Consider the following 16,300-nt stretch of genomic DNA (forward strand, 5'->3'; position numbering starts at 1 on the left):
CTTTAAACTTGTGATCTTCCTTGCCTCAGCCTCCCAAGCTTCTGGGATTACAGGCATGCACCACCATGCCTGGTGCAGAGTGCCTGTTATCATCATTTTAACCCATTTTATTGGCTAATTTTAGTTTGTGCACTGCTTACAGCTGTTTAAGTGCCAGAAGTTATAATGATTCCTGTCAGGTTTGGAGGTAATGAAGGCTGCTGCTGAATGAAGCAGTCAGTGTTGTACTGGGCAATAATAGGGAACCCAGCAGTAAAACTCTATATAGTTAAGAAACAGAATGGATGATATAGACAAGCCATCTGGAAATTGTGGATATTTGCATATAAAACTATGGAGGAGTTCCAGAATAGTTCAGTTTGGGCAGTATTGATCATAGTATTATGGAATGATTTTCATAAATACAGGTTTTAAAAATAACTTTATCTTTTCATTGTAGTCTGATATGCATGGTACTTTGACATTTGTTCTGATTCCCAGTCAACAGATCAAGCCTCCTCCAGCCAAGGAAACAGTAGTAAGTGATTTTTTTAATGTTTGTTATTTATTGTTTCATGATTATTGTTACTTATCTATATCAGAAATTTCACTATAAATATTTCTTTTTTTTTTCACTATAAATATTTCTTACACTCAAGTAAAAAAGGCAGATTCAGTATTTATTTCAATAAGTATAAAATAACCAACATTTCAAACTTAAACTGAACATTTTTATTTATTTATTTATTTATTATTTATTTATTTTTTTTTTTTTTGCGGTGCTGGGGATTGAACCCAGGGCCTTGTGCTTGCGAGGCAGGCACTCTTACCAACTGAGCTATATCCCCAGCCCTGAACATTTTTAAAATCAAAAGAAAATATTTCGGTTTCCCATAATTTTTATGATTTTTAACATTGAACTTTATCTTTTTCTCAAGTAATAAGTGGGTTTATTTAACTTAGTATAGGAGAAAAAGTACTTTTATGTGTAACTCTTAGAGTATATTGCTGTATGTTAAACATTTATTGAGCTCTATTAAAGGATGGACTTCATTACCATAGAAACCCAGCAGTTTCACTCTTTGATGTCTATATCCAAGAGAAATGAAAACATACATTCACAGAAGAACTTGTATATGTATATTCATGGCAGCATTATTCATGATAGCCAGAAAGTAAAAAGAAACCTAGATATCTACCAACTGATAAAGGTAAAACAAAGTTTGATTTATTCATACGACATATTATTTGATAATAATAAAAGTCTAAAATAAGTACACTTGCTACAACATCAATGAACTTGAAAAAGTTATGCCAAGTAAAAGAAGCCAGTCAAAATACCATGTATTGATGCCACTGCCATCACCCAGAGGTTGTATTTTGAGGCACCGCTGCCACAGGCCCAGCTGCAGTCACCGGGAGGATTTCCTCTAGGGGCACAGCTGTTCCTGATGCTGCTGCCGCAGGCACCCAGAGATCTTTTCTCCGGGCATTGCTGCTGTCTACACTGCTGCTGCCATAGCTGCTGCTGCCGTCCCCCACCCCTGGATGTCACCTGGAGGTCTTCTCTCTCTGTGCTAGAGGCCACTGCTACCACTGATCCCCCACCTGCTGCCAGTGCCACCAATGACTGCAGCTGCTGCTGATCCTCTGCTTGCTGCCACCAACCCCTGACACTATTTATTTCCATGACTACCTAGAGGTTCACTGCCAGGGAGACTCCAGGTTTGGTTGCGTGCAGCTGCATTCATCTTGAGATGCTAGCCAGGGCCTGGGAGATTGGGATGCCAGCAGGTTTGCTGCCACCACCATCTTGGGGCCCAGCCACTGCTATATGGGGACATGGGCCAGCACCTGGAAGTTTAGTGTCAGAGTGCCTGCGAATTTGTCTGCGCCTGGGGTCTTCCTCCTGGGAGTGCTGGTTGCCACCATCTGGTTGCTATTTTTCGTTATTGCTCATCCCTGGTGTTCTCTCTCCAAATTCCAGCGGCATTTAGATCTTAGGACTGCAACATGACCAAACCCAGGACATCTGAAGCTCAGATCAGTGAGATAGTGACTGGGTCTGCCAGGACCAGTCTGGGCCAGCAATCTTGTGAGAAGTCAAAGAGCTGAGAAACTTTTTAATACCAACAGAGACAGTTGTTCAATTTTCCATTGAGTTTATTTTTATTTCTGTTTTTTTCTTCTCTAACATCTCTCTCCACCATATTTGGAGCAAGGTATTTTTCATGCATCAATTTGTTGAGGATGGTGATATATGCATGGTGTTTTGCAGTTCTTTTGTATATTCTTATATTTTTAATTTTTTTTTCCTTTACGTGTATTCTTCTCTCACTTGTCTGTTTTCCTGGATTCCCTTTCTACCTTTTTTCCACCTAATGACCAATCTCTGTCAGCTCCTGTTCCATTCTTCCTGTGGATTTTTACTTCTAGCTTCTCTCTTTCTCCCTCATAAATATCATGTCATACACTATCTCTGTTCTCTCTTGATCCACCATTTGAAATTGTAAACCCTTTTAGCAAATTTCTGTTTATATTGTAGACAGTGATTGAACTCATCATTTCTGTTTGTAGCTAGAGGAAAGTAGATGCCTTGGGGGGAGCTATTCTTAGATTTGGGACTGTGTATTATTTACACTGGGTGCTGTTGACGTTGGTCTCCCTCTTAAAGGTGGTATACTGTAAATCTTCAGGGACAGTATAGGTCTACAGGGTAGAATCTGTACTGCCTCAGATCCATAGAGTTAGATGGAAAAAAACACAAGCAATATGAAAAAAAACAGGGAATAAAGTGCCCCAAACAAACCAAGATGCCCCAATAAGAGAATCCACTGACAACACAGTAGAAATGTCCAATAATGAGTTTAGAATGTACATAGTTAAACTCATCTGTGAAGTAAAAATGGTATAAAGAGTGAAATCAAAGAGAAAATACAGGAGGTGAAAGATCACTTCAATAAAGAGTTAGAGATTGTGGGAAAAAAAGAAACAACCAGAAATCCTTGAAATGAAGGAATCAGTATTCCAAATTATAAATCAATGGAAAGCCTCATCAACAGACTGGACCATTTGGAAGACAGAACCTGGGCAATGAAGACAAAATATTTAATATTGAAGATAAAGTTGAGCATGTAGAGAAGATGGTAAGAATCTATGATTGGAACTTCTAAGAATTATGGGATAACATGAAAAGGCCAAATTTTTAAAAAGTCATTGGGATAGATGAAGGAGCAGTGATATAAACCAAAGGCATGCATAGTCTTTTCAGTGACATAATATGAGAAAATTTCCCAAACCTAAAGAATGAAATGGAAAAAACAAATACAGGAGGCTTACAAGACCCTAAATTTACAAAATTACAGCAGACCCACACTAAAATGCAGAATCAGGTAAAATTTTAGGCCATGAGAGAAAAAAAGCAAATTACATATAGAAGGAAACCAGTCTGGATCTCAACTGATTTCTCAACCCAGACCCTCAAAACTAGGAGGTCTTGGAACAACATATTTCAAGCTCTGAAAGAAAATGAATGCCAACCCAAGAATTTTATATCCAGCAAAATTAAGTTTCAGATTTGAAGATGAAGTAAAAACCTTCCATGATAAACAAAAATTAAAAGAATTGGAAAGCCTGAACTACAGAACATTTCAATGAAATATTCCATGAGGAAGAAGTAGAAAAAAAAAAAGGGGGAAATCAGTAAAGTGGGGAACTACACTAAAAGAATAGTCAAAGGAAAAACTAAATCAAATTAAAACTCAGAAATAATCCAAAATGACCAGGAATACAAATCATATCAATAATAACCTTGAATGTAAATGGCCTAAACTCATCAATCAAAAGGCATATACTTGCAGATTACATTAAAAATAAGACCCAACAATATGCTCTCTCCAAAAGACTCGCCTCATAGGCAAAGACATCGACAGACTGAAGGTGAAAGGATGGGAAAAAACATGTCACTCATATGGATTGCGTAAATAAGCAGGGGTTTCCATCTTTACATCAGAAAAAAGTGGACTTCAGGCCAAAGTTAATCAGAAGGGCCAAAGAAGGGCATTTCATTCTACTGATGGGAATTACATGTTAGCAAGACTTAACAATTATAAATATTTATGCCCCAAATAATGGAGCATCTATGTACACCAAACAAACCCTTCTCAATTTCAAGAATCAAATAAACCACATTACAATAATATTGGGTGAATTTAACACACCTCTCTCACTACTGGACAGATCTTCTATACAAAAACTAAATAAAGAAACTATAGAACTAAATAATACAATCAATAATTTAGACTTAGCAAATGTATATAGAATATTTCATTCATCAACAAGCGAATACACTTTTTTCTCAGCAGCACATGGATTCTTCTCTAAAATTGACTATATCTTATTCCACAAAGCAACTCTTAGTACATACAAAAAAATGGAGATAATACCCTGCATTCTATTAGATCATAATGGACTGAAATTAGAAATCAACAATGAAATTAAAAAATAAAAGCTACTGTAACACATGAAGACTAAGTAATACACTTTTTTTTATTTTAATTTTTTTTTGTAAACAAATGGGATACATGTTGTTTCTGTTTGTACATGGAATAACAGCATACCATTTGCGTAGTCATACATTTACATAGGGTAATGATGTTTGATTCATTCTGTTATTTTGTCCTTCCCCCCCACCCCACCCACCCCTCTTTTCCCTTTAAGTAATACACTTTTGAATGACAAATGGATACTAGAATAAATCAAGGATGAAGTAAAAAAATACTTAGAGGTAAATAAGAATACTGATACAACATACCCAAATCTCTGGGACACTATGATGGCAGTACTAAAAGGAAAGGTTATTGCATTGAACTAATTTATTAAAAGAATAAAAGTCAACAAATAAATGAACATCTCAAAGCCCTAGAAAAAGAAGAACAAATCAAAACCAAATCAGTAGAAGATAGGAAATAATTAACATCAGAGCTGAAATCAATGAATTGAAACAAAAGAAACAATTGAAAAAATTTACAAAACAAAAAGTAAATTCTTTGAAAAAAATCAATAAAATTGATAAACCCTTAGCCACGTTAATGAAGAGAAAAAGAGAAAAAACCCAAATTACTAAACTACATGATTTTAAAGGGAACTATCAAAATGGACACAACTGAAATACAAAAGATAATTAGAAATTACTTTGAAAATTTGAATTCCAATAAAATAGAGCATATTGAAGACATCAACAGATTTCTAGAGACATATGACCTACCTAAACTGAATCAGGAGGTCATACATGATTTAAACAGAACAATTTCAAGTAATGAAATAGAAAACCCCATCAAAAACCTATCAATTAAGAAGAGCCCAGGACCAGATGGATTCTCAGCAGAGTTCCACAAGACTTTCAAAGAAGGATTAACACCAGTATTCCTCAAATTATTCCATGAAATAGAAAACAAAAACACCCTTTCAAATTCATTCTATGAGGCTAATATCACCCTGATATCAAAACCAAAGATACATCAAGGAAAGAAAACTTCAGACCAATATCCCTGATGAACATAGATGTAAAAATTCTCAATAAAATTCTGGCAAATCGCATACAAAAACATATTTAAAAGATAGTGTACCATGATCAAGTGGGGTTCATCCCAGGGATGCAGGGTTGGTTCAGCATTCGAAAATCAATAAATGTAATTCATCATATCCATAGACCCAAAAATAAGAATCATATGATCATCTTAATGGGTGCAGAAAAAGCATTTGATAAAATACAGCACCCCATCATGTTCAAAACACTAAAAAAAACTAGGAATAGTAGGAACATACCTCAACATCATAAAAGCCATACATGCTAACCCCAAGGCCAACATAATTCTAAATGGAGAAAAATTGAAAACATTCCCTCTAAAAGCTGGAATGAGACGAAGGATGCCCTCTTTCACCACTTTTATTCAACATTGTCCTTGAAATTCTAGCCAGAGCAATGAGACAGAAGTAAGAAATTAAAAGGATATAAATAGGTAAAGAACTCAAACTGTTCAGCACTATTTGCTGATGACATGATTCTATATTTAAAAGATCCAAAAAAATTCTACCAAAAAACTTTAAGAACTAATAAATGAACTCAACAAAGTAGCAGGATATAAAATCAATATCCATAAATCAGACACATTCCTTTATATCAGTAATGAATCCACAGAAAGAGAAATAAAGAAAACTACCCCATTCACAGTAGCCTCAAAAAAATAAACAAACAAACTTGGGAGTCAGTCTAACAAAAGAGGTGAAAGACCCCTCTACAATGAAAACTACAGAACACTAAAGGTAGAAATTGAAGAAGACCTTAGGAGATAGAAGTAAACTCCCTTGCTCCTGGATAGGCAGAATTAATATTGTCAAAATGGCCATACTACCAAAAGTGTTATACAGATTCAGTGCAATTCCTATTAAAATCCCCATGACATTCTTCATAGAAACAGAAAGCAATCTTGAAATTCATTTGGAAAAATAAGAGATCTAGAATAGTCAGAGCAATCCTTAGCAAGAAAAAGCAGGAGACATCAGAATACCAGACCTCCAGCTATACTACTGAGTATAGTAATAAAAACAGCATGGTATTGGCACCAAAGCAGACCCGTAGACCAATGTACAGGATCAAAGACAGAGAAAAACCCTTATAAATACAGTTATCTCATACTAGACAAAGGCACTGAAAACATTCACTGGAAAAAAGATAGCCTATTCAACAAATAGTGCTGAGTAAAATAGAAAGTCATATATAACAAAATGAAATTAAATCTTTATCTCTCTCACCCTGCACAAAAATTAACTCAAAATGAATCAGACTTAGGAACTAGAATAGAGACCCTGCACCTACTAGAAGAAAAAGTAGGCCCAAATCTTCACCATGTCGGCCTAGGATCTGACTTCTTTAACAAGACCCCTAAAGTGCAAGAAGTTAAATCGAGAATCAATAAATGGGATGGATTCAAACTAAAAAGCTTCTTCTCAGCAAAAGAAACAATAATATGAAGAAAGATCCTACAGATTGGGAGAAGATCTTTACTATAGGCACCTCAGATAAAGCGTTAATATCCAGGATATATAAAGAACTTAAAAAGCCTAACACCCAAAAAACAGCTCAATCAATAGATTTCACCTCACTCCAATTAGAATGGCAATTATCAAGAATACAAGCAACAATAAATGTTAGCAAGGATATGGGGAGTAAGGTACATTATATGTTGTGGTGGGAATGCAAAATGATGCAACCATTATGGAAAGCAGTGTGGAGAGTCCTCAGAAAACTTGGAATGGAACCACCATTTGACCCAGCTATCAGTTTATACCCAAAGAACTTAAAATCAGTGTACTACAGTGTACTACAGTACTACATTGATGTAGCCACATCAATGTTTATAGCAGCTCTGCTCACAATAGCTAAACTGTGGAACCAACCGAAGTGCCCTTCAACAGATAATGGATAAAGAAAGCATGATATATATTTACACACACATATGCACGCACGCACAATGGAATATTACTCAGCTTTAAAGAAGAATGAAATTATGGCATTTGCCAGTAAATGGATGGCATTGGAGAATATCATGCTAAGTGAAATAAGCCAATCCCAAAAAAACAAAGGTTGAATGTTTTCTCTGGTATATGGATGCTAATTCACAATAGGGTGGGGGCACTAGGGAGGAATAGTTATGTTATATTAGGTAAAGAGGAGTGAAGGAAGGGGAAGGGGGGTAGGAAGGATAGTAGAATGAAACAGACATTATTATCTCATGTACATATATGACTGCATGACTGATGTGATCCTACAATATGTACAATCAGAATAATGAAAAATTGTACTTCATTTATATGATTTATCAAAATGTATAAATGCATTCTCCTGTCATGTACAACTCATTAGAACAAATTTTAAAAGATCATGTATTGGTTCATTTATATGAAATACCTAGAATAGATAAATCTGAAGAAATAGAAAGTAGATTAGTGGTTCCTTAAATGTCAGGTTGGGGAGTTGGGAGAGAATGGGAATGATCGCCAGTCAGTACCAGGTTGTTCTGGTGGGGATGATAAAAATGTTTTTAAATTGTTTTGTGGTGATAGTTACGTAACTGAATATATTGAAAACCATCCAGTTGTCTACATAAATGAAATGTATAGTATATGAACTATATCTCAAACTTTAAAAACGATAAACTTTAAAGTGCTTGATTAACAGGGAAGCCTGATTTATTCCATCTGTGGTTATTTTTATCTTTATAAAACCATGATGGTTTAAGAAAGAACACCATTTCATTTTTTCTCAGTATTTCATCACAGGCATGCTTTATATTTTGGCTATCATTCCTTGTCTTCCCCTTATTCTTTATGGAACATATTGAAGTTGGTATTGCATCTGCAACCAACCTTCTGCTTGCAATTTGTAGAAAGAGAAATGAGAAAAACAGAGTTCTCTGAATTCAAACTCTCTGTGCATTGTACCTTTTCACATCTCTCTCCTGGGAATAAGCCCCAAACTTCAAAAGTAACTGTGCACAGAGAGGAGGGTTGTAATATTCTCTTTCTTAAAAGTTTTTAATAATCTATCCCTCCTGAATAAATAACTTTTGTCTTTTAAGAATGAATATCAGAGGTTAAGATACATTTTATCAACATTTCTTCAATTCATGCAGCCTGGAATTCTCTAAAAGAAAAGCCACATCTTTAATATGTAAAATTAATCTAAGTGTTACATTAATACTAATTTTGATATTTTATCCAAAATTAGAATATTGAATGAATGAATTTAGGATGCAGATTGCTCCAACGTAAGAATGCAATAACTTATCCTTCAGTGACTATTTAACTCTCACCTTTCATTATTTAGAACAAAAGAGTTGTTTAATCTGAAAATCAAAGAAATGTCTATTATAGGGTTTGTGGGAAAATATAGATTCATTGTGAGCAGTCTTAGGAACCACTTAACTAACAAATGAAATAGTTATAAAAAGAAAGGATGGGGAGAGAGGAAAAGAGAAGTGATGCCAGGTTTACTTCTTTCAAAATATAGCTTTTGATTAATAGGGATCTTTTCAAAGTAAAAAGAGTGAAGTGTAGTGTTTCTACTCTTTTCCTTCCTTTCCTCCTTTTTCTTTTTTCTTTTTAAACTTCTTATAATTTATTAATGAGAAAAAGAATTCCATATGAGTTACCATCAGAATTAAAGATATAGTTCACCAATAAAAGATATTTCCTTTCTTCCTTTTTCAACTCTGATTTTATACTGTCTCTTGCAAGATTTTTATCAAAATATAACTGGCTTAAATAAACTTCTATTATTAAAACTATTAAAAAGCTTTTCCACAAAGGGAACAATGATAGAAAATCATAATTTTGGTGTCAATGTGCAGGATAAGTATCTATGGAATTAGTGTCTATGTAAATTAAAATGAGCTTATTGAAAATTATTGTACAGATCAGTAATAAGAACAGCAAAAGATATCTTTATGTTTTATGTTTTGTGGTATTAAAAAGAAGCATGTATTTAACATAGATGTACAAAATAGGCATTATCCACAGCCTCAGTATAATAACTTGCCAAATTATAATGTCATACATAGCCAGAATAAGCTAGATCAGGAGAAGTACTGTCTGAGATGTTAAATATCTTTTGTGTCACACAGCAAAACAGTGGCTGCTTTTTTAGTAGCGTAGGACAAGAGTCTGGAAGCTTTGTAGTTCCCTTCTGGGTGACTGTCACATTTGTCCTAGAAAATGTACATATTGTTCAAACTGTGTAGCTTCCTTCTCTCACACAGCCTTAATTAAAAGTTCAGATTTCCCAAACAAGTCTGTAAAACTTTAGATTTTTCTATCTTATAATTGAAATAATATAAAGACATAATTTGCTTTTTTTTTTTAATAAGAAACTTTTTTCATCTACTTTAATGCCTTCATACAACAGAGGAGTAAATTGAAATAAAGGGGATCACACTGCTTATTAATGATGGAATATGTACCCCAAAATTCATAGATTGTTGAGTGTTCAATAAATATTAGATATTATTTACTTTGTCTCTGGCAGTACAAAGATATGTTGGTAGTAAAGACTAGTTGAGATGCATTCGTTTTACTATCAAAGAAATAAAATGTATTATAGAATCTCCATTTTAATTTTGTTCTCATTTGGAAGAAGATTTTTATGAATGAAAATTTTATCAGAAAATAAAAAATGTAGAGAATTTCCATGTATATTGGATGAATGTTCCTTTTCAAATTAGGACAGTTGCTCTGTTAAATTTGCTATTACTCTAAGGTTCATATATCTGTTAATCTAGTAAATATCAACTGGATATCCTACAGACAGCCCAAACTTTTCACCTATTAAAAAAAAAAAAAAAAAAAGAAGATAACAAATAATAAAGAAAATTTCTTTCTTGGTAGATGAGGAGGAGGAGGAGGAGGAGGAATCCCAGAGTCAGTTGAAGGTGATTGAAAACTGGCTTGGTGCTGCAAAGACATTTCTTGACTAGCTTTTACTGTTTTCTCTTTAAAAAATTACAAGTAATTTTGAAAATTAAAGCTAAATCTACTATAATAAGAAATATGGAAAGAAAAATTACAAAGAAAATTATTTTAGAGTATTTGTGCCTTAGGAAAGATGTAAAAAATGAATCCTTATCCCTTTACCCTATTTCTCTTTCATCATTTAAGACTTCAACTGTGAACAGCTTACAGGTACTAAAAAAAATACAGAAATAAAATGTTGGGCCAGAGATAATTTTGTCCAAACAGTTCTGTAGTTTGAAATTTAAACCGAAGATTTCATTTGGTTTAAAAACACTGTTTTGAGCAGACACATTGAACTGAATTTATCACAGCACTGTTAGACCCTGGTGTTTTCCTGTGAGGGTCAGCTTCTCTCTTTCATTTATAAAAGACTTTGTTGTTCTTTGCGTAGAAAACAAAATAAGCCACTATCAGGGAACATTGGTGGAGGTAACTTCTACAACTTATAAGAATTGATCAGTGGAATATGTAGGCAGACATTATATAGTACATATTAAGGCAGTATCCGGACTTTAACTCATTCACATAGTCAAATTCCCTGACCTGAAATAAATTTTGCTTGGGAAAAAATTAAGAACTTATTATTAATTTTTCAGTGTTGCTTTTGCTCTTAATTTTAGGGTACATTTTAGATGGGACTAGATAAACTTGTCATATAAGGAAAGCACGTTTTCTGACCTCCTCTTCCCACCTCACACAAAGAGGGACTCTGTGCCAAGCCATTTAAATCAAGATAGGCTAAGAACTGCCTATACAGGAACATATGGAAAAGTATCTCTGGGGGATTTTTTTTTTTTTTTAACCTGTGGCAAAGATTATAAACCTAGATGTTGCCTCTTCACTAGTCTTTTTAGTTTCCCTTACGGTGGTAGTTCTCAATGATTTCTTTACCCAACAGTTATCCCAGGAATCTGACAAAAATGCAGAATCTAAAAGTCTGAAGTGTGGCATAAGAATTCATCGTTTTAATAAATATCTCAGGCATGTGATGTAGCAAAACACTTTGAAAAACAACATGCTAGGTATTGCTTTCAGAAAGTGATTTGATAAAATTCTCAGTCAGGCTTGATAGATCTTTGAAAAGCCTGATAAAAACAATCCTTCCTGGCCTGAGGTTGTGGCTCGGTGGCAGACTGCTTGCCTAGCACATGTGAGGCACTGGGTTTGATCCTTACTACCACATAAAAATAAACAAATAAAGGCATGCTGTCCATCTATAACTACTAAAAAAACTTTTTAAATGAGCCCTTCACTACTTCAAGTGATGCTTTTTTTAGCTAAAAGGTAATAATTTAAATTCTGAAACCATTATTAACTGGCAGGCATGGCACTCCAGTAGAGTTTTTTAAATGCATCTCTCTAGATCATTCTTGTATCAGATGCTTTTCTCATGCCAAGATTATAAATTGGTATATATACTTTTGTTTTTTCAAATTTATTTTTGTTTTTACAGACTGCATTTTGATTCATTTTACACAAATGGGGCATAGCTTTTCATTTCTGTGGTTGTACACAATGTAGATTCACATCATTCATGTAATCATTCATGTACATAGCGTAATGTATACTCTTTTTAATGAATCTCCCAACTCTGTTTTAATTCACTACTAATCCACGTAACTTTCTAAAATTCATTTTTGGTACTGACAAAGTGCTCAAGATTTTCATCAAAATTCTAATATTTTCACATCAAGAATAAGGCTACTTAGGCCTGTAGTTAGATACCAGCAGAATACTAAAATATATTAACCATATTTGACCTGAGATGACACAATTTCATTTATATGAAATAAAATACAAGGGAATCAGTGTTCCTAGAACTTAGGATGATTTTTACCTTTGGAGAGGGGATAAGGTGAGTAGTGACTCCACGTGAGAGAAGGTGAGGACTTCTGAGATGCTGGTGATATTCTGGTTCTTGAATTGGGTGCTAGTTACCTATGTGTTCTGTTTATGAAGATTTATTGTGCTATGTACACTTAGAATTATTTTTATTTTTTTGTACTTCCATAAATATGTCAGAGAAAAGTTACTGCCAAAAGCAGACGAATATTTAAAAGTTCTACTTGTTAGCTATTGTACATTTTTCTCAGTGTTGCTATTTGTATATTCAGAGTGTTCCTCATCTCCTGTTTATATTAGTTAATAACTTTTTTATAGTTAAGAAATATCCTTTATCTGATGATACCTAAAACCAAATTTCTGAAAGAGGATGTCTCCCCCTCCAATTATTTTTTACTGGTATATTATAGTTGTACATGATGATAGGATTTGTTGTTACATATTGATATATGCATACATTCTAACAGTATAGTTTGGCCAATAGAGGCTGTTGCTTTTCATTAGGATTCTAGGCTCTATATAATGCAGACATTCATATATATGTGTGTGTGTCTTTATGGTTTAGAAAGTGTGTGTGTCAGGCATAGTGTTGCATACCTGTAATCCCAGCGAATCAGGAGGGTGAGGCCAGAAGATTGCAAGTTCAAGGCCTTCCTCAGAGACTTAGTGAGGCCCTAAGCAACTTAGCAAAACCCCCAAAATAAAATAATAAATGGTTGAACGTGTGGTTCAGTGGTTAAATGCCCCTTGGTTCAATCCCTGGTATCAAAAAAAAAAAAAAAAAGAGTATTTGTTTTGATACACTGGGGATTAAACCCAGGGCACTCTACCACTGACTGCATCCCAATCTCTTTTTGAGACAAGATGCTCTGAGTCTGACCTTGAACTTGTCATTTTCCTGCTTCAGTCTTTCCACTTGTGGGGATTACAGGAATGTACCACCACACCTGGCTAAAAGGTATTTTATTAAATTTCATTTAGTCTGTTATCATTGATTGAGAGGAGTCAATTTTGTCAGTGTTTCATGTGCTTAAAAAGATGCTAACGTCACTGAAGTGGTTTTTGAGGCAGACCAGTAATATCTTTATGGTATACAGCCACAGTTATGGTAAAGGTAAAAGATGTAAGAAAAGTCAAATAGCACCTGGATAGAAATGGAACTATAAAATTCTTAGGCTATTGATCTATTGCTTGGCTTACTGAGCTCAGACTTGGAGTTTAACCTATCTAGGGCAGAAACACTCATTTTGTGTAGATGTTAAATTTCCTTAGATGAAGGTACATTTCTTACAGATTTTGGAAATGTCACATTTTTAGGTTAAATAGGAATTAAAAATTAAAGAGAATATTAATTCCTTTATGCCTCCGTAGAAGTAAGAGTATTTTGTTATGTTTTACAGAGGCTTAGGGAAAAATGGCTTAGGAAATAGCTTATATTTCCATAAAATTCATGTGAGTTCTTAACTATCTCTTATGCTAAATAGCATGGCACAATTCTTTGACTTATTCTCATATGCAAAAAACATGTTGGCAAAAATCATAACTTGTACTTTCAATAATATTTCAAGCCTACTTAGTATTCAGACATATATTGATTATAATCATAGGTAATTTTAGCAGTTTGGGGTATTTGTTTCATTAACCTTTAGAAGTGCTGAGAGATTCAGGTACAGTTGCACCGAGAGTGGGATGGAGATTTACGACGCAGCCCCAGGGAAACCAACACTTGCTCATATGAGAGTTAGTGAGGTTTAAATCTACCTTTTTGATAAGCAGTGGTTTAGAAATTGCACACCTTATTGAAGTCTCATTGTTCTCACAGGTCAGACTATTTGTATTATATTTCTTTAGCTTTTCATGCTTTCTAAGGCACTTTTGCACAATAGCTTTTTGGCTGCTAATGGTAAAGTAGTTTGGGCACTCTATGTATTCGCAATCCACAGAGAGAAGACAACAGATGCAAATTCTGCCCCAAAATACAGCTACTTAACTAAATACCCTTCTCTCAACTCATTTCTGTGCACTGATAAACAATTATATTTATAAAATTTTGTGTTGCCGTTTTATTATTATTGTAGTTTTTTTTTTTAATTTTTTATTTTTTATCTTTTTAGATCCATGTTAAAGCTCATTTTGACTATGACCCCTCAGATGATCCTTATGTTCCATGTCGAGAGTTAGGACTGTCTTTTCAAAAAGGAGACATCCTTCATGTCATCAGTCAAGAAGATCCAAACTGGTGGCAGGCCTACAGGGAAGGGGATGAAGATAATCAGCCTCTTGCTGGTCTCGTTCCAGGTAACCAGCAATATTATAGAAAATATATAGTATTAAAAATATGTAGTATTAAGGGGCTAAGAGAATAGCTTAGTGGTAGGACATGTGTTTAGCATGAACAAGGATTGAAGGTCAGTCATTTTGAAAGACTCCTGTACTAAAATCTTAGTCCTATGAGGAAAATATGTTTTCCATTATTTGTATCACTGGTAACTTAAAGGTACAAAGCAAAAATCATTACTATGCACATACATAGAAACACAAGGAAGGATTACAAATAATAAAAGCAAGAGAATGTGTTGAATGTGCCTTGGAACCAAAAAGTGATGAATATCCACATTTTCCTTTATAAACCTAATGCCTAGAATTGATTTTTGAAATAATCCTAAGTGACCAAAGCCATTATAAGATCCAGCATGAAAACTTTTTGGAAGTTGAACTATTACATTTTATAATGTTGATTTATTATTTTTTATAATAGATGATATAGTAATTTAATGATATATTAGGACTGATTAAGTAGGATCCGAACTAAACATTTGGAGGCTTATGTATGATAGCTAACATTATTAATCTAATGGGTAGCAGAAGGATTTGCAAGGAAATAGATTTACTTCTAGTAAAATTTACTTCTAGTAAGAATTACTTCTAGTAAAAATTTAAAAATATTTTTACCCTTTTACCTTAAATATCTTATTCTTCTTTTTCCTTTTGCTATTAAGGGAAAAGCTTTCAGCAGCAAAGGGAAGCCATGAAGCAAACCATAGAAGAAGATAAGGAGCCAGAAAAATCAGGTTAGACATTTTTACTTGATATTAATAAAAGATGTCTTGGTTTACATCTGGAACCATATTTAAATTTGCATATCAGAACTGTCAAGAAAGATGTATTCATAGGAAGTGTGATGTAAGAGGCAAAACTGATTATCTTAGAATGGTAAAGAATAAGTTATTAAAGAGAAGTGTGATTAATAGAAAATTTTAAATACTTTTGGAAAATAGTTCTAGGAACAGTGTCATGAGTACAAATTTAAATGAAAAACAATTCTTTAGGTTGAAATGTATACCTTTGTTCAATAAAACAAATACCACATTTACACTTACTTATAATTTCTCAACAGGAAAACTGTGGTGTGCAAAGAAGAATAAAAAGAAAAGGAAAAAGGTTTTATATAATGCCAATAAAAATGATGGTAAGTTCTACTCTCAGGTATACCTGGGGTTATATCTGAAAGGGGTCTAGGTCTAATGCTAGAAAGAAATGAAAATGGTATTTTCAGTAAGTTTCCCTAGTCCTGTATTGACCCTAAATATAACGTGTGCTTAAGAAAGTCATTATGTATAAATTATTTTCTTTTAAGAGACCTGTGAATAATATGATGTTTTCAATTCTGGGAAAAACTGTTATAAAAAGTAGGGAATATTAACCAGGTGCAGTGGTGCATGCTTGTAATCCCAGCAGCTCAGGAGGCTGAGGCAGGAGGATCACAAGTTCAAAGCCAGCCTCAGCAAAATCGAGGTGCTGAGCAACTCAGTGAAACCTTGTTTCTAAATAAAATACAAGATAGGGCTTGGAATGTGGCTCAGTGATCGAGTACCCTGAGTTCAATCCCCATATCACCTGTCAAAAAGTA

The 16,300-nt window shown here is 34.0% G+C and overlaps 1 protein-coding gene across 5 annotated transcripts in view; it reads left to right on the forward strand.

Moving 5' to 3' along the window:
• Positions 1 to 16,300, forward strand: part of Pals1 (protein associated with LIN7 1, MAGUK p55 family member) — a 100,101-nt gene that overhangs the window by 56,019 nt on the left and 27,782 nt on the right. For all 5 annotated transcript variants that reach the window (XM_047538406.1, XM_047538402.1, XM_047538403.1 and 2 more), the window contains 4 exons: positions 440 to 517; positions 14,505 to 14,688; positions 15,390 to 15,461; positions 15,788 to 15,859. In XM_047538406.1, the coding sequence (XP_047394362.1) occupies positions 440 to 517; positions 14,505 to 14,688; positions 15,390 to 15,461; positions 15,788 to 15,859 (406 nt within the window). The remainder of the gene's footprint in view (positions 1 to 439; positions 518 to 14,504; positions 14,689 to 15,389; positions 15,462 to 15,787; positions 15,860 to 16,300) is intronic.

The sequence above is a fragment of the Sciurus carolinensis genome, chromosome 2, assembly GCF_902686445.1.
Source record: "Sciurus carolinensis chromosome 2, mSciCar1.2, whole genome shotgun sequence".
Taxonomy (NCBI): Eukaryota; Metazoa; Chordata; class Mammalia; order Rodentia; family Sciuridae; genus Sciurus; species Sciurus carolinensis.